Source organism: Neodiprion lecontei, chromosome 2 (genome assembly GCF_021901455.1).
Source record: "Neodiprion lecontei isolate iyNeoLeco1 chromosome 2, iyNeoLeco1.1, whole genome shotgun sequence".
Classification (NCBI taxonomy): Eukaryota; Metazoa; Arthropoda; class Insecta; order Hymenoptera; family Diprionidae; genus Neodiprion; species Neodiprion lecontei.
In genome coordinates this window covers 1,446,152-1,470,823 of record NC_060261.1, presented here as the reverse complement: position 1 = coordinate 1,470,823, position 24,672 = coordinate 1,446,152, and the positions used below count along the sequence as shown (strand labels likewise).

Below are 24,672 nucleotides of genomic sequence, written 5' to 3'. Positions count from 1 at the left end.
ACTCGACAAGGTTACTCGCGACCTCTCATAAGGATTATCCTCGGGTAGAGTTTAAAATTTTGCCTGCTGCATGGTTCCCATTGTAAAGTGACGAAGCGCGCACCCTATGTTCCAGCATCGCGTTCACAGATCGTTACAATCGTTGTGCGAACTCCGTTTGCACGATCTCATTTTTCGCACATTCCGATTGTACTTGAAATATAAAAGTTCGTTAACGCGCTTATACGAATGAGAAAATATTTCATGGAATTGAAATTAAAAGAGGAACTATCCTGCAGTCATAAAACACGGCTGATCAATACAGCGTATTCTGTACATTTTGCATTTTACCTATCACTAATTGTACGTTTTCGGTATACGAATAAAGCAAAACTTATATTTTCGGCGAATATAATCAACGTCCTTGCGTCGCGAGCCATTCTTTTCACTTAATAAATTGTTCGGTTCTCGAAAATACCAAAAAATGTCTGTTGCCAAATAAGAGAAGCAAGTAAATAACGAAGAAATAGCGCTCTTGAATCAGTCAAATAATAAGAAGCATGGTCAGATTTTTATTAATCGGAGTTTCAGTTACCGAACCGCGGAATTTCAAATGGTCTTTTTGCGGCTCAAATAGTTCCTAATACCAGTACTGGTAGCGCTAAAATTCGGGCCATCCGGTGGCGCCACGTTGAGTGTAACCAAGAAACTATAAAATCCTCCTCACTTCTGACACGTTTCGAGCTTCGATTCTCGCCATCTCGCCGGCTGTGTACAAACGTCAAACTGAAGAAGCGCAGAGACGAGTGTTACGAGAGGTGGATCGTATGAATGTTTAAATCGTGAAGATATGATAATTGAACCTCTGGATGCGTGAGGAAATTGGAGAAACATGTTACCTTAGCCTCGTGGAACACCCTGAAAACCAATCGAAACCCTGCGGTGTGCGAAATAGAGTTGTTCCGAATCTTTGACATAACCTAAAAACCACAACCAATCATGCAGAGAGAACCGAAACCGGGTGCGGTAAAATCTAACAGCGCGAAGAAGTGAGTTGAGATTGTTAATATTCAACTTCGCATTAGCTTTATCAACTCGATAAAACTCCTTTAGGCGTAAAGTAGACTGTCATGAATAATATGTCATTTGTTTACAATGAAATTTACGTCTTGGGCAATGCATATCAAGAATAAAAAGTATACAGCATTTCGAAATTGCTTTTTCTAGAACACGAAATGCTGGCACACCTGAAAATCGCTCGCGTAACCCATCTCATGATGTCACAATTTCGGCGATGAATCGAACAACAAACTTTCGACACAGACCTACCATGGGTCCTGGTGACATAATGATCCCCCCAGGTAAATAGACGGAACCTTCGGCAAAGAATGGAGGAGTGTTATTCAACTGTTTCGTCTCGCTTCTCAAACCCGTGCCTTTTGTCTTCTGCTCTAGGTCTGGTGACGAAAAGACGCGTAGGTGCGGTGGCCAGACTCAACATGACCTTGGCCCAACATCCGTCACAGCTTCCCATGAAAGCGGAGTCCGAGTATCCTGAAAATGAACTGAGCCTTCTTTACGATAAGTACCTGCGAGCTACAGCGACTGAGATTCTAGTTAAGAAGAAAATTGCCGAAAAGGAATGTGCGATGACTGCTCAGATGGTTGCCGTTTCAAGCGAGAGACGCGTTGCCAAGAAGAAGGTCGAGGCGGCGAAACTGAGGGAAAGTGAATTGAGAAGCGCAAACCTGATGCAGAGCAGAATCGATGCCCAATTAACGGACATTACCGCGTCCTTTGGTAGGAAAAAGAAACATGAATAGTCAGATATTCGAATTTATTGTTAGGAGAGAATAAGCCTTGTCCTGCAATTAAATAAAATAAAATTTATCACCCTACAGATGACCTTCGGAAAAATAAGGTGAAGGAAAAATTATTGGACTTAAAAACGCTGCTCGAACCGTTAGACGAGCTGCAATGTCAGGGTATTGTCATTCCCAACAATCCAGAGGACAGCTGGGAGTTTTTTAAAAGCTTAGAAGACATTGGCGAGGTACTGAAGTGCATACTGGAGTCAAACGGCAACAAGCAAACCACATACCGGGATCTTGCGGACGGGTTACAGAATTTAACCGACAAACAGACGGAAATCGAATGCGTGAAAAAAAAGTACGATGCCTGGAATAATACGATACGTTTACAAAGTCGCTACGAAAATTTCAATCCAAAAATTTACATTCATTCTTCGATTTCAGATTCGACGATATTCTCTGCGGACTTCAAGTCCTCGTTTTAAAGGAAGCCTCTGCATCTTTTGCCGACAACGATGCCGACGTGTCTTGCAACGTTCTAGCAGACTGACATTAATCAATTAATTTCCACCTGTCTCAGTGCGTGTTCATACCGATAAAGATTATTGAAATATAGCTATTAAGAATTTAATATTATATATTTTGTACAAATTCTCCTTTTATAATAAATTATGTCCTTTATATCCGTCGAATTTCTTCTATCCCGTAAAGTTAAAAGGTGATCTAAAATGGGCCAAGATACGTTTGTATAACATCTGGTTGCTCTTGTCGTTGAAATACATCGAAACAGAATTACAAAAAAAAAGGACCAAAATGGTGGCCGATGTGCGGATATACCCTTAACGAAATCAAGATTTAATATGATTGGTGATGAAACGAAAACGTTTTTCCCACCGTTTTCGTTCATAACGTAATTCAAATGGGAATAGTACATGCAACATTCCCCGTGCGAATTAATGGACGTTTTAATCGAGTCTTCCGCTCGTGGCTTCAAGGTAGAAAAGAAAAATGACGCAAAATTAGAGAAATCGCCATTTTGGTGGATTTTGCCGGGCTGACAAGGATCGGGGGCGCCATCCGGGTCCCGCGGATTTCGCGAAAAACACATGATATTTTGCGCAGGCTCACCGTCTCGCCATATTTAATTTTTCGTTAATTTTTGCAAACATTTGGCAAGAATAAACCGCATATCGTGGCGAAAAGATGCGTGGAAAAAAATCGATGGTTTTGGAAAAAAATTTTTTTCAAAAAACTAGTCGTTTTTTTCGCAATTTTCACATTATTTTTAAACATTTTTACTGCGTGGAATTTTATTCTGCGCATGGAAAGCAATTTTGCCCAATCATAAATAGGGCTATTGTGGGGGGATAGAGTATGTTAGTGCATTTCATACATTTGAGTGTAATGGTAACCAGATAGGAGCAGCGAGAGGCTACCGGCCGTCAGCACGTAAATATACAATATATATATTACATTAAGCCTAATTTTAAATTAGAATATAACCGCGTTTCACATCCTTATGCATATCTGCACGCCTCCCTCAATTTACTCTCGTCTTTTATCGGCACCAGATTTTCACCCTCTCCCCCCCTCCCCCGCGATAGTTGAAATTTTCACCCCTGACGTCACTAGCCCTATACACCTCGTCAACCATACCTCACCATGCACATAATCCAACCCTGCATCCCCTGCCCATATTCCTCTTCTCCTCTCCTCGCCGCTCCCCTCTCCTCTCCTCTCCTCTCATCTCGGCCCAGCATCCCTCATCTCAGCTCTCTGCCGCCACCTCTCTGCCCTACCAACCCCGGCAGCCTGAGACCGCAGACACAAAAACAATAACAAATCGATTCGAGAGGATGGTCGGGGATTTCTGTGTTGGGTTTTGGGTCGGGACCTCGCTGAGGGCGGAAGGGTGGCGAATCAGGGCGGGAAGAGGATGAGGCTCACTAATTAGGCTCTAGCTCTTTAGTATTTCCGTGTCAATCTATTCTCTCCCCTTTTCTTTCCCTGCTTTAGCAAATTTCTCCAAAATCATTCATTTTTTCACAAGACTCGTACAAGTCTTGTATGACAGCAGCTTGCATCAGAATTGAGATTAAATTTCACCAAAAAACAATAATATATTCCTCAACTTGTCACAGAAGCTGATTCATTATCGATTTGTTATTCAATTCCTCACAATTATACCGCATTTATACACGTTATCGTCAGAATTACTTAATTTCCACATAGTCAAACTGTAGCACAAGATATGCAGATAAATCGAATGGGATAAAGTTCTGAGAAGCCCGTACCTCGGATCAATTTGAAATTTCGTATACCCATGTATTATGACTCGCTGATCGCGAATATGATAGTGAAAATAACCGCAAATTTGATTTACAAGGTCAAAACTCACGAAAACCAAATTTTTAAAAAGTATGCCTATTTTATTTCGATAAGTGTTGATCTTAGCAAAAAATGTTTTATACAAAAATTGTAGCCTATAAAAAGACTGATCTTCAACGTTCCATACAGTTTTTGTGTGAAATCATTTTATTTTTTTTTTTAATGGAACAATGCTACAATAAGTACGTTATTGCGCTCCTGTCATAAGGAGGCTCAACTTATCTTAACCTTTGAGTTGCAACAGTCACTTTCCGCGTCTTTCGTACGATTCAAAACACAAATATATTGAGAAAAAAAAAAGTACCACACGTACTTCAAAGACGAAACTACAACCTAAGTAGACAATATCGAAACTAATGGAGTTTTGGCAAAACGTACATACTTATTGGAGCAGTACTCCATTTTTCTCGAAAAAAAAAACTAATTTCAGCCCACAACTGTACGGAACATAAAAGATCAGTCTATAATTTATGGACTAGAACTTTGGTGAAAAACATGTTTCTCCAAGATCAAAACTCATCGAAATAAAGTAGAAAAAGTTTTTAAGAATCGGTTTTCGTTAGGTTTGACCTTGAAAATCAAATTTTCGGGTATTTTCACAATCATATTCGTCATCGGCGAGTCCAAGTACACGGGTATGCGAAATATGAAATTGATCAAAAGTATGGGTTTTTCGGAACTACACCCACCGAACGAATATCGTATTTTCGAATTCTCATCACCTGCGAAGATCCCTCGAACTAACAAAACGTTGAAAATGAACCACCCGAAGATGGAATATGGGATCTGGAGTCTGCACGCCGCGGGGGGACTTTGGGGCGATCCGCGGCTCGCCCGAAGACACCCGATCCTGGGTCCAGGGGGTCCTGGAACACCTGGGGCAGCCTTCGCCTTGAACACGCTGCGGCGTCCGGTTGACGGGATCGCGATGCCCGTCGCCGCGAGCAGCCCCGCTTATCGAGCCATGGAACTGGTTACCAGGACCCTCTCCAGGACGACGGAGCCTGTGCAGCCCGGCGGGGCTCGGGAACCACGAGACAACGAATCGAACATCGAAGAAAGACGGAGGAGCGACCGGGATGACGACGAGAACTCGAGTCAGGTGGGTAACGGAGATCGACGATAACTGCGGAGGATGAATCGGCCGAAATCACCGATCGAATAGCGATTCGAGAAAAGAGGGAGGAACCCTTTGAAAGGAAATCTAAAAATGAACGAAATGAACAACATTCCTGGCTGAAAAACATTTCTACCGGATAAAAAACACCACAGTCTCGTAACCTAATCGGCTTAAACATCCCGATCACAAAACTTTTAATTCCAGAATAGTTGATTAGTTTTGTTCGAATTGACTGACAATGAGAATCGTGTCTGTGACGTTGCGGGGATGTTGTTTCACTCGTGTTCAACGTCGTAGACGTGAGTAACATTAGTGTAGATTTTTTAACCGGTTTCTTTCCGTTATTCCAACTTTTGTTCATTCGGTTCAGCCGATTCATCCTTAATAAAGGGTGGGGGGGGTACAGCTTGGCTCATCTAAAATCATGCTTATTTTTAGGGTTTTCTTTTTTTAAAAGGAATGAAAACACTTGGAGACATTTCAGTTTGTAGGCTTTATCATTTAAAGTTTGAAGAACATTTTAGAATTTTTTCATTGAAATTATTAACAAAATGGCGACATGGCGCATATCAATAGCGAACTGGCGCCATTTTGTTAGTAATTTCAGTGAAAAAATTCTAAAATGTTCTTGAAACTATAAATAATAAAGCCCTCAAACTGAGATTGCTCCGAGTGTTTTTACTTTCCTTAAAAAAGAGAATCCTAAAAATAGGTACGATTTTAGACCGTCCAACCTGTACCACCCCCTTAAGCCCCAGTGGTGGTCTTCTTCCATACGAGCGTACCCGGATGAAAACAGAAGAAAGTAGGTATAATTACCGCAACGCAGTTGGTATCAAATCGTTGAGGATTAACGACCAGTAATGGTTTCGATTTAAAACCAGACGGCCATACGACGTGTGATCAGAAATACGGAGGACCCGGGGGACGAAAGCGATGCGGAAAGTGTGAGCAGCGGTAACGACGAATCCCGGCACTCGGCGAACAATAATCTTCACCCAAAGCCCCCGGACGGGCTGCCGTGTCTTCTTCTGGACAAGGTTCGTCTGGGTCGCAGATTCCCTGCGGCGTTCCTGCCGATCACTCATGACTCCATCGATCGGTTTTAGGAAGAGGGTGTTCCACCGGTCCTGAACAGCTGGGTCCTCGGAGCGTACACGGCGATGCTGGGACGACTCTCGGCGGCGACGGCTGCTCTGGAGGGTTCCGAGGTGCCTCCTATACCTTCCGAGAGCGGATCGGAGAGCGACTCGTCCTCCTGCACCGAGAAGTAAGTCGCTAGAACATCGAATGATTGGTGATGCCGGAGGCGTCGGTTCGTATCCCACCGCTTCCACCAGTGTTATGTTCGTTATGGACTATCGAATGGGTCCCTTCCCACCGAAAGTAGGCACACCTGAAGGCTGCTCGTAGGGTAGGGAATGACGATCGATGTTCGTCGAAAGGTGTTTGTTTAAAAAATGAATTCCAAGATAATTCTATGACTGCAATTGAATATGAGGTCTGGAGACGCGTCTTTACAAAGTGTAGGGTTCTGAGTGAGTCAAGGTATCAAAACGGGAGATGTTCAGAGGAGGTCTGCGAGAAGCAGGGGGTCCCACATCGATACCGAGTGGATACTTTTCGGCTATGTCTAAGATCGTGGAGACGTCAAATATAGAGGGACAATATGAGAAGTGTGAGATTACGGTTAAGAGATAAAAGTGACAGTTCGGGTCTCCGCCGGTCGTAACACGAACATTAGGGTGGCTCATTTATTAACGTTTTTTTTTTATTTTAAGACGCCACTCGAAAAATTTGTGACAAAGACTGAAAAAAAAAAAATTGTCGCAAGACCTGAAAGAGGTAGTAAAGTTCATAAAGCGTACACATAAAAATAAATAAAAAATATTACAATAATCGTTAGCGACCTATAAATATTTTCCTACCTCCTCCAGGTTTGACGGCAGTAATTTTTTCAATGTTTGTCACAAATTTTTCGAGCAGCACCTTAAAAAAAAAAAAATTAAAAAGCGAACCAGCGTAACCAGTATCCTCTCCTCTCCTTCTTCAGATCTCGAGAGCTGACGAGACCGGGTCGCGGTTACTCCTGCGGTTCTTGCGAAACGGTTTCGGACACGCGGCCAGCGCTGAGAAAGCACATCGCCGACTGTCATCCGGCAATGTCGGCCCTGGACGCCGGGGAGTCTCGGAGGTGTCCGGCGACCGGATGCGACTTCGCGACCGGAAGTCGGTGCGAGATGGAGACCCACGTGGCGGCGCACGTGGCCCAAGGCATGTCGCCGACCGGGAAGAAGCGCTCGCTGGCCCTTCAGCGCGTCAGGTACAGGTACTTGAGGTTTCTACGAAGCGTTGGAGGCTTCCGGAAGCCCGAAACTCACCCCCACCGCAACTCGCGGTCTTTCAATCCAGGTACGAGAGGGAGGAATACCGTTGCTCGATGTGCTCCTACGCCTGCACCATCGAGAAGGCCTTCCAGAAGCACCTCAGGGCCCATGCCAAGGGCGCCGCGCCCGAGACAAGGGTCAGCTGTCCCGTTTGCGGGGCCGATCGGACCTCGGAAGTCGACCTCAGCCGGCACATGCGGAGGCACCGCGACGATCGGTACTTCTGCTGCGACATATGCATCTTCAGGACGGTGCAGCTTAAGAAGGTAAAGTCCATACTCTCTCTTCCTCTTCTTTCTCTTCTTCTTCTTCTTCTTCATCCAGTCAAAATAGGTCCGAGTTAAAAATATTCGGGATACGGCTGCATTTTTGCATCTGTGCGGGTTTCACGATCCTCAGAAACTCGAATCTGATGTCATTTTCGAGGCGCATAGCCGGCGTCTCGAGAAAACAGGAAAATTTGACGATTTTTTGCGTTTTCCTCAAAAACTGCTGTCGATAGATGAGAAAGAACTCGGTCATCGTGTAGAGCGGAAAATTCTACATCGAATTATGTCGTCACGTGTCGGAAACGGAATCGAATTAACAAATAAAAAAAAAAAAGAAATTCTAATTTTTGGTGAAATAATTTCCTCTCTCCTAACTTGTTAATCCGATTCCGTTTCCGACGTATGTTAACATAATTCGACGTAGAATTTTCCACTCTACACGATGGTCAAGTCATTTTTCACCTATCGATAGCTGTTTTTGAGGAAAACGCAAAAAATCGTCAAATTTTCCTGTTTTCTCGAAACGCCGACTACGCGGCTCACAGTTGACTTCAGACTTCAGTTAACGAAGGTCGAAAACCCCTGTACACAAAAATGTTGCCATATCTCGAATATTTTTAATTCAGACCTATTTTGACTGGACCGTTCTTCTTCTTCTTCTTCTTCCTCCTCCTCTTCTTACGTACCTCCAACTCTCCCTCTCTATCTCGTTGCCTCTTTCAGCTCATTCAGCATCGAAGGATGCACACCGGGGAGAAGCCGCACCTTTGTCCACACTGCGCCTACCGGAGTGCCAGACGCGACAATTTGAGAAGCCACGTGCGTCGCGTTCACAAGAAGGAAAACCTCTACTGCGACACCTTCAGTCCCCGCGGCATGCTGCAGATCACGCCAATCGGTCAAAATCTGAGAAGTCCAGCCTCTTCACCGGCCTCGAACTCTGGAAGTGCGACTTAGGAAGAAAATCGGCAACAGGCGAGCACGTCGCTCACATCTCGGCGAAGTGATCTTTCGGCGTAAATCTTTAAACCGAGGAAATATGTTTCCGACTTTTTTCACGGGATTCAGGCGTTATTTTACGCCAAAGAATATTCGGCTGGCGTTTTAAGCTGGATAACCGATTCACGTGTAAGACACGTCTTATCTACATCTATAAGTTTATACTCTCGCAGAGAGTTAGTTGGAGGAAAAAAAGGTGGAGCCGATACGAATAACGTAGTCACACAAAAAAAGTTTCCCGTCCGGCGGAGTGAACGACCGTAATTAAACGTTTTTGCACGCGCTAAATCCAAATCGGATCTAAGAATTGCACCGTCGTCCCCAGATTTTGAATAATCCTGCCTGAAAGATTCGTTCATCGACCTCGAACGTTATAAGATTTCTCGACGCGAAAATTAGATTGGAATACCCCATATATAGCTCAAAATCTAGGGGATTCAGCATGTGCAACCAATATACAGGTATGGTGGTCTGATCGGCCGGACAAGACGCTTTTTTGTGCGCCTGTGGAATCGTTGTCTCTCTAAAATGCGTGGAAGTAAAAACTTGGAAGGATGAATATTTGGAATGGCCGATACACCGAAGTTTCAAACATTCGAAAGTAAAATAACGAAAGATTTCGAACAATTCATCTTTCCTTATTTTTATTTTCGCATGTTTGAAACTTCGACACATCGGTCATTCCAAATATTGACCCTTCCAAGTTTTCACCCCCACCCTCTAAAATGTTCAAACTTTTCACGCCTGCTGGTAAGGTTTTTTTTTTTTTTTCCTTCATCTATCACTTAGAAACTGGCTCGATTCGAATACCTACCGAGTCGAGTCCCACATGGGTGCTATTTTATCGAGATGACACGAGGAGTATGATAGAAACAACTGCATGAATTGATTCAAAGTGGTAATTACAACAAGTGACGTGTACCTAGAATCGTGCATACATTAAATTAAGCTCAAAGTATTCGTAATACGAGATTACGAGAATTCTTTTGAACATACGGAGGTCGTCTTTTTATTGCAATTTATTTGCCAGCCGAGCTAGTATTTAATACTATACAAAAAAAAAAAAAAGCATGGCGGAGTTTACGCGTGCAAGTTATTTGGAAAATATAATTGTTTTAACTCTTATTATACATAATATATTTGAGAGAAGTGAATTATGAATATACATTAATATAAATATAGGTATAAATACAATTTTACACGTCCTAACTTCGTCAATAAGCAGTTTAACTATTAGCACGTGTCACTATAGTAAACTAAACAACTTCAAATTATCGTTAAAATTCTTATTATATATTGTGCAATGATGACGAGGCGTAGATTCTTTACAGCCGATCTGTAATAAAAATTAACCAGAGACGCGTTGTTGATTCTTAAGAAAAAATAATTTGGAAAAAAAAGACGAGAACACTTACAAAATTTCCTGGGTGCCGAAACCGTGACAGTTTTGCTTGAATATTTTTTTTTTTCAAGATACGATATTTGAAAACTGTCACCGAAATTTCTCTTCCCAATTTTTTTCAACTTTTATTCCTTTCTGTCACAATTTACAGTACCATCGGTATAAATCTATATCCCCAATAATCAATACCTACGAATGCCTAAATAACACGTTATTAAAACTTACATTCAATCAATATAAAAAGATGAAAATTAAACTTCACCAATACGAACAAAAGCGAAAGAATCGATTCATAAATCGCGTCTCTGGTCCGTGGGAATAAAAGACAAGAACTACTTTTACCGATGTGTTTTGTAGAATTGAATTAGCAAGTGCATGCAACCGTCGATAACTTAACGTAAGCTAAAAATACGGACAAACAGAAGAGAAGAGAAGAAACGAAAGAATAAAGGAAAATGAATAGAGAGAGAGAGAGAAAATATATAGGAATAAGATAAAAGCAAATTGACAAGTATAAAAGCGAAATGGAATAACCCTTGAAACTTTTGCTGGGAAAAGAAATTTTCAAACTAACTTCTAAGTAAAAGTAAATATTTGTAAAGAATTTTTTATTATTCGCATCCGGATCGCGTGACGATGATATATTCGTAACGCGATCGGACGATATTATTGATTATATTATATATTATTATACATACATATATTAGTCATTATTATATGAAAGCTGCGAGATGGTGCTAGATGTCGTAGACTGGATAAGAGGGAGACTGAAATCTAAACAAGTAAAATACTGACAAGAGTCAAGAAGGACGATATATGAATAAAAATTGAAAAGCGATAAAAAAAAGAGAGAAAAAAAAACAGAAATATATCGAAAAGAATTTCGGCGGCAGAAATACTAAAAATGGTGGTAACAAAGACTGAGACTTAGAACTGATAATATGCCAGGGTTTTATGCGTTTATAAGGAACGAAATGAGATAAAAGAAAGTTGAATAACGTCGAAGGTACTGACTTATAACAAACATAAATTATAAGTCGAAAATTATCAATACTGCCCAAAATTATATGCAGTAATTGTCGAATTTTCACCTCCGATTAACAATTCCAGGCTTTGCGGAATGAAAAATGATGTATGATGATAATCGCGATGAGCCAGCGGAGAATGCAGAGAAAACGAACCACGTGGTTAAGAAATGAGATTAGTGAAAGTAGGATATATTAATAAACTAGCTGTAGAAGATATTTGGAAAATGGAAGGATACAGGTTTCACCATCTAACGATAAGAATGTTCGGCGACATCGTACATTGATTCCCATCAATTTGAAACATAAATTCTTAAAATTCGAAATATTTACAAAATTATCAAATGAATCGATATTTTTTAGAAAAAATATACATATATGCTTCTCCGAGTATATATTATATTCAAAATTACTAGACTAAATGACGTTATACGTATATATCAAGAATGATATATGTATAAATCTACCCAATTCGAAGAGACTGATTCGCGCGTAAATTGTATAGAAAGTAAAGAAATTGGCAATATACGAATTATACCAATTATTATTATTATTATATTAGATAAAAAAAAAAAAAAAAATCATTAAAACCCTGGCAATATAAGGAAAGGTGCTATTTTTCAAATTCTTTCAATTCTCTGTACGATATTATATTATATTAAAATATGATACATACATACGCAACTACCAACGTAAAAATTTAGCTAATACGTAACAGAGTTACGTAATATACATTAATGTGTGTCAATTTTTAATGTGTTTAATTATACTTTAATCTGCATGCCCAAATCTGTCTAATTTATATCATACGAACACGGTGCTGCGATTTTCTGACAATTATATTATTACACTTGTAACATGCATTGAGATGTGTATTTAAAATACACATCACGGATCCGATGCGGTTTTTGTCGTGTGGCAATATGCGTCGGTAAATTATTTATACATGTATATAATATAATAATTAGCGTAGATTCGACGTTGTCTTAATGTATGTAACATATATTTATTATTGTCGTTATTATTATTATTATTGTTATTGAATATTAGTACACATACATACATATATTTTCTAGGATGTTTATGTTTCTTTCACCGGCCAGTGTGATACACGTATTGTTACGGCATGCGTACACAGTTTTCAGATCTGTTCATTCGTTCACACAAACTTACACACTTGTAACGTATGATTGCGTATTTAACGATTCGCGCGACTATGCTTATTAAAATACATACAAATACACAGTCCGTCTAAGAGTGTAATATACATATATACATATATACTTGTGTGCGCGTGTGTGTGTGTGTGTATATATTTATATATTATACGGAATTTCTTGCGTGCCAATGTAACGTTTTAAGACAATTATATTTCATTGAAGTGTACGGGTGACAATTACGGTAATTTTTTTGCTCGTATTGTGAGAATAATTTCACATGAATTGTTGTATTTACGCTCGTACCGAAAATCGAAGGAAAATTGACAAAAAAAAAAAAAAAAAAAAGAAAAAAAGAAAGAAAAGAAAAGCAAATCAACGAAGGAACGTTTTAACCTAGATGTATTATGTACTTCAAATGTAAATACGAAATTAACGCTTGTTAAAGATCTTTCAACTGTAAGGAAACTTACAATTTTAGCCGTAAAGCGTAAGCCTCTCACTAAATATAAACGCAAGTCTCAAACACGGACACGGAAATTATATGCAATCTACATGTTGGTGTTTTTTTATTACATGTTGTAGCTAAAGCGAAATTTTAGTTTAGAAATTTAGATGATATTATATATTATCGAAACGGGCGTTCGCTTTGTTTTTCAATTCTTCGTCGCAAACAAAAGTCGCTGCTGCATAATTATTATACTCTTGGATACTTTGAAGAAAATCGCTGGCGAATTATTTTCACTGTAAATTGTTGGCATTTATGCGAGAATATTCTTGTGCGAATAGAAAAACGGAGATTGCGAGAAAGAGAGGAATATATGGGCAAGCAGGATAACAGGCAGAGATAAGATTCTTGTGTGCTCAGCAAATACCGTGTGGGAAACGAATTCTTAAGATATACAAACGTATAGTACATAGTTCCATGTCGTTCTATTATACATATATTTCTAATCGCTCACGGTGTGATTTTTTCCCTGCGTCGGATACTCTGAAAAAATTTTAAAATCAGCCCTATTTTCCACGTCAAAATTCCCGATATCGTGTAATTAAAAAAAGTAAATTTCACGCGTTTGATTATAAATTATACGTTTCCACAGCTACGACTTCCTTCGATGGATTTATTTAATAATAATGGTAACAACAACAACAACAACAACAACAAGAACAACAAGAAAAATAATAATAACAATAATAATAATAATATTGTCTTAAAATTAATATACAATCTAAATGTGATAATATATTTACTGTTGAATTATATAATACCAATTACCATATAATATACATTGAACCTATTTATAAGCTGTACACGTTATTGCGTTATAAGATCGATCAAATCGATCAATACAAAAATACCGGGCAATTTTAGAATTCGTGTCCACTTACGTATTTAATTAAGGTTAACGTTGTGTCCCTCCAGGCTCGAGGATCGATTTTCACGGACGATGCGAGTATAATGTACACGGTGCGCGATGGGGCATTTAAAGTGACCAGGGTGATTTTCTCGAAAAAGAAGCAAAATCTTAAAAAAAATTTCAGTCGAGAGGTGTAAGGTTTTGAAATGGACGGAACATGGCGCTTTCGAATTTTTATCAAGTGGATGCGCCACGGAGATACGAAGGTCAGATTTGGTTTTTTAAACGGGATGGTGTGTTTTTTATTATGAAAATGAAAAGAGTATTCAATTTCGAGTATAAAAGTATAAGCACGCCAGTTTCCTAAAATTGAGACTCGATAGGATATTTCAAAAGTAAGAAAAAGATACAACGACGAACAAAATTCGTTCACAACTTTGTGTTTTGACTGATAACTCTTGGTTCGATTTTAACTTTCTGATTCACGCAGGAAAAACAATGCCTCTAAGGTTTGCGTGATGTAAACAACTCTGTCAGGCATTAGATGCTTAATGCTACCTTTCAAAATCTAACCAAGAGTTATCAGTCAAAACACAAAGTTGTAGACGGTTGTTTTCAAAAACCGGTGGTGTCGCAACGAAAAAAAGGAATCGAAGTGTATTGAAGTTTATGGTCATCGTTTCGAAACTTTGCTTTGATAAAATTATAAATTTATTCCGCGTAAAGTGGCGAACGGACATCTTTTTCTTATTTTTGAAATATCCTATTGAGTGTCAATTTTGGGAAAATGGTGTAATTATACTTTTATACTCGAATTCATTTCAAAACCTTACAGCTCTCGACTGAAAATTTTTTTGAGATTTTGCTTCGTTTTCGAGAAAATCGCCCTGGTCACTTTAAATGCCCCACCCTGTATAAATAAACGAGAGCTAGTATGATTTCCGATAATTTTTTGCGACCCTAAACAAGGAATTTTCCTGCAACAGCGAAACTGCATCTTTGTAAAAGTATAATTTCTTACTTTTAATTTCTTTCTTATTAACACATGATTAGATATTTAGAAGTCGCAAATTCATATAAAAACGCGTCGTCCCTTCGCCGCGAGCCACCGGGTCGTTTATAACAAATCGCTCATCGAATCCAAAAACTGCGTATAATTAGTTATAACAGGTATAGAATTGAATTCGCCTTAAGCGAGAGGAGAAAGAATCGGTGCGATAGTTTTTCGTCGGTTTTTTTTCCCCCATATAAATTGAATGTATAACATATTATGCATAACACGTATTATGATATAATATTACACACACGAGTAAAATGAATCGATATGTGGATTAGTTTTAACCTTATAGGTAAGTTATACATGCATAAACACATGCATTATTATACATACATATATATATATATATATATATATATATATATATATATATATATATATATATATACACACATATATATATATATATATACATACATTTACATGATATATTTGTGTATTTCGATAATTGTTCAACAATTAGACTCACTAGTTAATTAATTGATTAATTAATTAATTACCGTCTGCGACGACTGCAATACAGCTATAATATTACACACTGTATAATAATTATTCAAATGAATAATTATAAAATACACAATCACTTACTGTAATAGGTACGTAGAGTAATATAAATTGTCGCAACTGAAGTTATGATATTATTTAAAATACGTTACGTTTCGAAGGTGAACAGAAGAAAAGTTGAATATACAAAAAAAAAAAAAAAGAAAAAAGAAAAGAGAATGAAAAAGAAAAATTTTCGCGTTGTGATTTAAGTATACATATATTATATATGCTATACTATACATATACGCATATATAAATGTGTATATAGTATTTATCTGTGCTGTACGAGGTACATATATAACGAGTACATATAAATATACATACATCGAAGACGCAGATCTGTCCACTCGGCTATTACTATTAATATTATAATATATAAATAGTATATAATAATTCAACGACTGCAAACTGCATATTTTTTCACATATAATAAATATTTTTCTATATTTTAAAGCAATCGATTCGACGAACAGATTTAATAACTTAACATATTCTCAGCACAACACGTATACGTAAAAAAAATTTGTTCCAAATTTTTTCACCTCGGGTCATTACGCATGGATTATAAAACGGCAATCCGCTGTTCGATAATCCTCAACTGATCTTGCGTCTTCGATATGCGAGCGAGTTTCTTTGCTTGATAAATGTTTCGTTCCGTCGAGACGCGCTCGTTTTCATTTTACCGATTAATTGATTGAGAAAAAAGAAAAAATTTGTTGTAATTTTACCACGGCAACATTAGTATTAATTGAATAAATCCGAAAATCTTTATTACGAACTTTGTTACCGCATGATTCGTCTCTCGATAAATTACGCGATTCGATTGGGGTAATGAATTCGGCTCGGCGAGATGAATTTCTCGTAAAATATATCCGTATAACATAGAAAGTTGGCAAATGGAATCGTCTCGTTTTATTGAACGAATTACAGATTCGCGTAATTTTCACCATTCGTGACACAATAAATAATGTTCGTCATATTCGCGGATATTCACTTTGCCCCGTCTTCAGATACCCCCACGAATCATGTATTAAATACAACAAATAACGATTAATTAACCGTCAGTCGTTACACAGCTGTATAATACAGGCGAATGCGTTATTCAATTTACATGTGGATCGTATTTGAATGAAAATAAAGTTTATTGAATACAAAGAGAACGTCTTGACTTTTCCACCCCTTCGACACGTTTTTCTTTTCTTTTTCTATTCATTTAGAAAATGAATTTCAAATTACACTCGAGAAAATAATTTTCTTTTCAAATTTTTGCGAAACTCGCGAAAACAAAGTAAGCAAACTTCTGTTTTAAACTCTTTGACTCCTCCGTACGATTAATCACCGACACGTGGTTGTTTATACCACAGAACAACGATTGCTTACTGCGAATAACGGACCAAGGATAACTGTCGTGCTAAATTTGACCGAAAAATTCCCGACGTACGAATACGTGTGTACAATATTTACGTGCAAGCGAAAGTCGCGCGCTAGAAGAATGGAAAATTAGGTTGACTGCTACAAGTAGCCGTACATATTCACCTGCGGTGAGAAACTTTTTATCGCCCACCCTACGAAAAGGTGATTCGAATAATGCGTGGAACTCTGAACGAGCATGAAAATATTATCTCGAATAGAGCATCAGGAGAAAAGAGAATATATGTTCAAAGTAAATTGGAAGCGCAGCGGGTTTAATTGCTGATAAATTAAAGGGTTGTACCCTAACTAATCAGTCAACTAATGCCGCGAGTAAACGCCGCAGCAAGAACAATGGTTCGCAGTGCAAACGTCACACTGGGATAAAGTTGTTTAAGGCGTAGTACATAACGACGAGAAAGGATTCCGACATGCCGCTGCGGCAGCTGCGAGCAAAGACGGCTGTCCAAAGATCTTCGCCGTGGTTCGTCCTTCCAGAAATCCCGGTTTCCATCACGTCCCCGACCCTGGTCAAGCTCCTTGACCATCAGAGAGGATCGATCAGGATCGAAGGCTGGAAGATCCGGACCTTTCACCTCGGCTCGCCAGCCCAACTATTGTTTTCACTTTGTTTGTTTTAAACAACAACCATGTCCCAAGTACACTCCGCATGTTTGCCTCTTTGGTTGTCGTCTAGTCTCTTGAATGGAATCTTCGCACTTTACTCCCACCCGGGATTCTTGCAGGAGCGGAACAGTCCAACTCCTGCGGACATATGGAATCCGAGTCGGTAAACGACACCCGGTACACGATGGGTGATCGGGCAGAGTCGACAACCTTGCGACTCGAGCGACCCTGGGCCTGTGGGTCTGCGGTTGAGCGATGACGATGCTTGCCGATTACAGTGCGTTGGTACTCGTGCCCGAGAGCGGCGTCGTTTGGTTCGGGCGGATTCGGCTCGCGTCGTTTTTCTTTTCTCCATGCAACGAGGAGATCGCTGCACTGGCACCAGTGACGGCAGTGACAAAAGCCCCACCGAAGGCGGCGCTTCGAGGCCCAATCGTCTCTACCGAGCTCCAGGTCCGGTATTCGAGGGAACGAAGTTGACATCGGCAAGCGACTGCTCGGTGGTTTCCTTCGACGTAGTCGCGGTGTTGACGAAATCGTGATCGGATTACAGCGAAACGAGTGCTCGCAAGAGGCGGTAAGGACGTCCAGCCCTCGCGCAATCTTATCTGTCAAACCGTGAAACCCTACCCGTAATAAAATCAGCGCTGTCTACGCGAGTGAAACGCACTTTGGAAACCCGTTTCGTTCAAAGAGGAAATCTGTCCTGGTAGGTACAAAATCTGAACCCGGACACAGCGTCGCGTCTTCAAGGGACCCCCATCTTTGCGGTTGGTCGTTGCTCTTGACCCGCGGAGAAAGAAACCGAGGGTCTTACCATCCGACGTAGGAAATAACAGCCTCACAAAGTGTCTCTGACTCGGATGTCGGGTTCCCCGAATTTAACCCATGCTCTGGAGTTAATGAATCACCGTTCAACGGTGGTCTCAATTGCCACATAGCTGAGCGAGCATGTCCAGTGTCAGGTTCGCCAGTGTCACGTGAAGATTAACGTACCCAGCGGAACGGACCGTCTCTGAAAGCCATAGCAGTCGACAATCGGTGTAGGTACGCACAATCGTCATAAGACAGGAGAAGATTCAGAGCGCGACTTGGAATCAGCTGAGTCGGGTGACTCGTGCGGTTATAAATGAGTATTCCTACGTACACGCGTGCAACAGCCTATATATTTAGATATTTGTACCAGCGTTGATACGTGCAGATTCAAGAGTCGATGTGATCTACACGCACGTCACACACACGCATGGGCATCTGCTTTTACGTCTGGTTGGCTAAACGAACGTGTGCAAGCAAGCATTTTATCACCGCTGTGGAGTAAGTGACTCATTCCCTCACTCACTCATCGCCTGTACGTGTGTCTTTCTCCTTCTATTTTTTTCCACTCTCTCACTCTCTCGGTGGAATAGGTAACGTCAGAACGATAATGTTCCAGCTATAAATATAAAACGATCCGTCGTTCATCGCCGCGAAACACTACCGAGTCTGTTACGCCATAATTGGTATCACCATTGATCAATCTTTGGACTCCGAGATAAGAGAAACTTTACGAACTTTAGAGAGGTGTCGCTGTGTCCAATTTCGTGTGAAATAAAAATCACACGAGCATCAGCGACTGTTCGTTCCGATGTAACATTGACTGGAACCGACTTCGAAGGAACCTTTAAATGAATTATCCGCAATTTGTAATACGAACCACGTAATAACAGCGCGAAGAGGCTTGAGATGCGATGTGCGCAGATGATTTAAAAGTAGCTCATGCCTATGCAAACAAGCGGGCAACACCTAATTATCGTCGGTTCAAACACCGTGTGGACACTGCGCTTAGAGGATCATGGATTTTCGCACGCCAGGTTAGAGGATCGAGGAGCGATTGAATCGGGAGCCTTGAACGATCACACGAGAGACCGAAGAGCGTTCTGCGACCGCCAAGTTCAACAGTGAATGAGTAAAATGGAGGCAAAACCAGTACCGAAACCTCGCTCGACCTTGATCGCCGAGGGCAAGGGCACACGACCCGTGCCGGTACCGGCGCCTAGAAATCTGCATTCCACCACCGTGCGATCAACGCCGAGGTCAACGAGCTCAAGCGAGTCGAGTACCTCGGAGAAAAGCGATGAGGGCACGAAGTCCTGCACGACTCCTGAGGGCAGGAGCTCGGGGCCCGAGTTCTTCCGAACCCTGGGCAACTCGTCGAGGAATTTCAAGGACGAGATATCGGAGAAGATGACGTCGAAGAGCAAGGCGGTGATATCGAGCACTCGGAACGCTAGCCTGCGACTCGAGAAATCGGTTAAGAATTTGCTGACGCGGCGCCTGGCCTCGCTGAACAACGAAGACGGACTCGGTGGCGACGTGCCCGACGATATCGTCGACGCTACGAACCGGAAGCTCAAAGACACGATCGGCGCACGTCAAGATCGATGCGTCTCCATGCCGACCGACGACATTTTCAACGGTATATCGTTCTACAGTCCGCTCGGGACGACCCTGAAGAGCGTGCGCAACGTCGAGGACTTGTCGACGGTCCGGTACAGCCCACCACCGCCGATTTACCCACCCCCGCCGCTTCCGGAAGAGTCGATCTACGACGAGCTCCAGTCGGTAACTTCCGGGCACAGCAGTAGGTACGATACTCTCAGTTCAACCGTCTCGGCAGTTCGAGACCTCGACCTCAGCGACTCCTTCGACCTTCTCAGCTTCGCTCGAAGCCACGGAAGCGACTCTGACCTCAGCATGAACAACGGTGAGTCGAATTTAACCGAGAAAATCACTATCGACGGACCCAAACGACTGTCCAGGTCCGATTCCTGGACCTTTTACGACGCAACGCCGAGCGCCAAGCCCGGCGTTGACCTCGAGGCGATGTCGAGCCTCGACGAAGGCGTCAACGAACCTCCGATACAGGAACCAGTTCTGAACAACCCGCGAGCGAGCACGGTCTCGATACCGAATTCCATGTACGAGAACTGGCTGCCTCGGAAGCTGGACTCCGACCAAATCGTGGTCGAGTCCGGGCGGGAGACGAGCAAGTCACTGCTCTTCGAGTTTGACCCTCTCGCTCGGGCCGACGAGAGCGTCTACAGCAACTACGAGAACAACGATCTGATGCTGCTGGAGGCTCTCCTCGCCACCAGCGAGTCGCCGAGCAGCGCCGGGAGCCTCGCCGACCTCCAGGAGCAGGAGGAAGACGCGGAGGACGAAGCCTACCACGAGGTCATCCAGCCCAAGGACGATGGAGTCGATAATGCCGAAGCAACTGGACCGCCGCCGGAGCCCCCAAGGCGATACGACTCCCTACCGAAGAACGATTACGACGAGGTCGAGATGATCGAAGTGCCGAACAAGAATCCAGCCCTGCTGCCAAAGCTCTCTCAGCTGCGTAAGAAGCAGCCGGCGGTGCCGCCGAGGAAACCTTCGATAAAAATTCACGTACAGAGGGAAGCCATCGGAGTTACAGAGGTCGCGACGTGTCCCGAAGAGGTGCCACCACCGAGTCCCCAGGTCGCGGAGGAGAACAGGACCTCGATGATGAGGAAATTGCAGAGGAAACTGAGGCACGACTCGGTCGCCAGCATCAGGCCAAACGTGATGAGCTTCGTGCGGGGCAGTAAGCTGCTATCCCGGAACCGCGACGTCCCGAAGGAACCCGCGATCGGGGGCAGGCTGGAGCGTCCACCGTACACGGGACACAAGTCGACGCCGCAAAGGGGGATCGTCTACAGACCCGGTGTCGGTATCGAGAGGGCGAAAGACTTGGTGCCCCGGGCCGCCGTGCTTCAGGACAACAAGTTGTCCTTCTACACCGACAAGAGCATGACCACCCTGAAGGAGAGCGTCCTCCTCGAGACGATTCACAGCGTGCATCTGCTCCAGGATGTCAAGTAAGTCAAGTACCGTCTCTATGAACGACTCGTCGGCGTCAATCAGAAGACCGACGCTTGTTCGCTCTATCGTCACAATTAGTTCCTCCATGTCCCTTCCTTCGTTGGGGGGAACCCTAATTCGACGGGTCCCCACGCTGGCCGTGGGAGAGCAAAGAAATTTTCACGCTATTCGTTGCTCTATTCGTTGTACGGAATTGATAGGGTTATGCCTGGTCAGGAGGACGAAAAAACGCGATTTTTCAAGGATTTTTCACGAAGAGAGATTTCAGTTTACTTATATCAAGACTTACATACGTATTGAGGCAGCATTGAACTTTATTCTGATATTTTTTATTTGTAACAATAATGATTTTTAAAGCTGCTAAAGCCGATCTACGTGGACGACTCTAAAAAAAGGCGTCTTGCGGTGAGCGATATATCTCTGGACTGGATCGTCCGAAATGAAAAATCAATAAAGATTTTGTTGATATATGGTAGGAGAAAAAAACCTTCGCTCAAGGACTGAAAAATATATTCATAAAGCTTGTGTAAAAATTTGAGACTGATGAGCTTAGCCGTTTCCGAGAAATCTTGCGCATCGACTTTGAAAAGATAGTTTTGAGAAAACCGCGTTCAAAGTTTCACAAACAATATGAAACACCGGGGCGTCTTTGAAAATGTGCGCGTAACTTCAAGAATATTTGACGGATCGACATGAAATTTTCTGTGCATATACTTGAATGTATGTACATTACGAAAATGAAATTTAAAAAATCAAGTCTTGTCAAATCCTGAGTAGGTATAATATAAACTAGAAGTCTCCAAACGGAGGTACCAAGTCGTGAGGTTTCCTCGCTGCGGTTTAACCTCAGAATAGTACCCTAATTTTTTTACCACCTAACTATACACCGGGGTACAAATGTACCCCACGCACCCCACCCCAAACGATGGTACCATTTAAAAAATTTTGAAAATTCGAAAAGTGTGTCATAATTTGACCTGAACCCGGCTTAATTCCGAACGATCCCGCTGCTTTGGCGGAAGATTTGAAATCACTGTGGGGAACATACGTACCGGAGAGTACCATGTTAGAGTTAATATCCCGGCGATGTAACTTGTGACAACGCGTTCAAACAATTGTAATAAGGCTCTGAAATGCACAGCGATGAAACCGATTCCCGGAACCGTTTAAAAGCTGTAAATATTCAGTTTGTCGTATCGAGCACTTGGCAACGGATAGATAAAACGGTTGAAATGATTGCGAATTAAGAGTATCCAGCCGAGAAGCGGAGCACTCTTTTTCTCGCATGGAGATTAATTTCTTGCATCAGGAGCGTTTCAGCCGAACTCGACCTACACTTGACCTTATCTGTTTGAATTCAGTCCTCAATTTTTTTCCGAATTTCACTGGGCCACAAAAAGACTGTGAATTTTCTTCAGAATGTTTAGATCGGACGGTTTCGAGTTGTGATGTTTTTTTTTTTTTTTTTTTTTTTTTAAACGCCCATTTTAAGGAATTAACATTTTTCAAGTAAACGTAGCACAAAAACTTGAGGTCTGCAAATAATTTTCATTAAAATAAAATACCGGTAAATTCTAACCTTCGAAAATAATCTGAAATGTTACATATTTAAGTTTTACCAGAGTATTCACCAAGTTCATACAACTTTCCACATAGTTTTCAAATTTCGAACCAAACCGAGTATTTTATTCTAATGAAATTTTATACTCAGATCTCAAGTTTTACGATTTAAAAAATCTAAAAAAAACTCCGAGTATTCTTGTGGTCCAATAAAATTCGGAAAAAAGTCATCAGTCATTATATTCAAAGAGTTCGTTCGAATTTCTCGACGAAATCGGTACGGGAAAAGTGCAGGTTCGTAAATAGGTGTATCATCGAGGAGTTTCGCCGCAGCAGAATCGACAAGAAATTTGAAAGTAACAAATCAGTTTCACCGTTACGCAAAAAATGCATCGACCGCGAATGAAATTGAAAGTACGCGGGGGTTTCGCCTGAATTTTTTCAGGACAGTCGACGGGGAAGCTGTTCACTGCGTGGCGATCAGCGGGGATGGTAGGCCTGGCGTCCACGTGTTCTACGTCAAGGGTGTAACGGAACGAAGAATTTGGGCCCAACGTATTCTGGAGGCTCTGACGCCAGTCTTTCCCGTTAGATACAGTTCCGAACTAGCGCGGGTGGGCTGGGCCTATGTCAAGGTAAGCCTCTCTCTTTCTCCCCTCCCTCTTTGCATCTCTCTCTCTCTCTCTCACTCTCGCGCGAAGCGTCGGTAACGAAATTCGAAACGTCTTTAAAAGCAAGAAACCCTGTGCGAAATCTGAGAACTCGGAGTAACAATAATACTCGCGCAGGTAGGTACATACCTACGTACGGAGCGATCACTTTTCAAGGAAATCTACTTTCTATGAGCGATCGCGCGAGATGCAGAGAATCTCCCAGCCGCAGATTCGAGCTTCCCAAACCCGTGAATATTAGCAATTGGTTATCACCTGCACATCCAGGATTAACGTAAATGCAGTAAACAAGTCGTTCGAATCCACGATCCAAAATTGAAAGTCAAACTTCTTCGCAGGAAGGCGTTACCGGAACGTGGTTTCCTGCTTGGCTGCTGTTGCAACGGAGAAGCCTCTTCTACACGCGGTCAATGGATCCCGTTATCTTTGAACATCTGGACCTGCGGAAAGCCCGTTGCATAGGTAAAGCTTTCTTTACATACGAGGGTCGAAGAGCGATGTCCGACTCGATTGTGAGTCTTCGTAGATTTCGTCTCGTCTCTCGCGCGAACTCTGGAACGAGATAAAAAAAACTTCGCTCTCACGAACGGACCAAGCGCCGGTTTGTTGCCAAGCGAAGTTCAACGCCGCATGGCATCAGACAGGACAAAAAGTAATAGTCACGGCCGAAGAACTCCGTTCAAATCGCCGTTACTTAGACAAATCGCGAAACTAGATACAATGAAAATTGACGAATAACCGAGCAGATATGCTGTAAGCGTTTCCGTCAATTTGACAGGGCTCACAGCTCTGCTGTAAGCTTAAATCCGACGGTAGACGAACGAGATAAAGAAAGAGCGTTTGAACAGTACAATCAATCGCCCGGAGTCGATGAACTCACGATTATCACTACACGGACAGAAAAATACTTTCCCACAGACCTAGAACTAATCGAATTTACAAGAAACTGAATTCGACGGTGCAAATGTCACCGATAACGAATCGTCACCTCCTTACAATATCAAGGCATTGAACTCCTTCC

The 24,672-nt window shown here is 41.8% G+C and overlaps 3 protein-coding genes across 3 annotated transcripts in view; all 3 read left to right on the top strand.

Moving 5' to 3' along the window:
* The first annotated feature begins 731 nt into the window (after positions 1–731).
* On the top strand, positions 732–2,471 carry LOC107216956. The gene is made up of 5 exons (XM_015654293.2): positions 732–1,028; positions 1,207–1,340; positions 1,435–1,779; positions 1,881–2,148; positions 2,235–2,471. Exons 1-5 carry the CDS (start codon positions 979–981, stop codon positions 2,338–2,340), a joined length of 903 nt encoding a protein of 300 aa, XP_015509779.2. The 5' UTR covers positions 732–978; the 3' UTR covers positions 2,341–2,471.
* Positions 2,472–3,161: 690 nt separating this feature from the next.
* LOC107216957 (B-cell CLL/lymphoma 6 member B protein-like) lies at positions 3,162–14,376 on the top strand. Its single transcript, XM_015654295.2, has 7 exons — positions 3,162–3,239; positions 4,951–5,280; positions 6,183–6,338; positions 6,408–6,568; positions 7,352–7,621; positions 7,711–7,951; positions 8,678–14,376. The coding sequence occupies exons 2-7, from the start codon at positions 4,951–4,953 to the stop codon at positions 8,909–8,911; spliced, it is 1,392 nt and encodes a 463-aa protein (XP_015509781.1). The 5' UTR covers positions 3,162–3,239; the 3' UTR covers positions 8,912–14,376.
* Positions 14,377–17,855: 3,479 nt separating this feature from the next.
* LOC107216961 overlaps positions 17,856–24,672 on the top strand; it is a 12,887-nt gene continuing 6,070 nt past the window's right edge. The window contains exons 1-3 of the mRNA XM_015654299.2: positions 17,856–21,416; positions 23,426–23,615; positions 23,990–24,113. Coding sequence (XP_015509785.2) covers positions 19,477–21,416; positions 23,426–23,615; positions 23,990–24,113 — 2,254 coding nt within the window. The 5' untranslated portion in view covers positions 17,856–19,476. The remainder of the gene's footprint in view (positions 21,417–23,425; positions 23,616–23,989; positions 24,114–24,672) is intronic.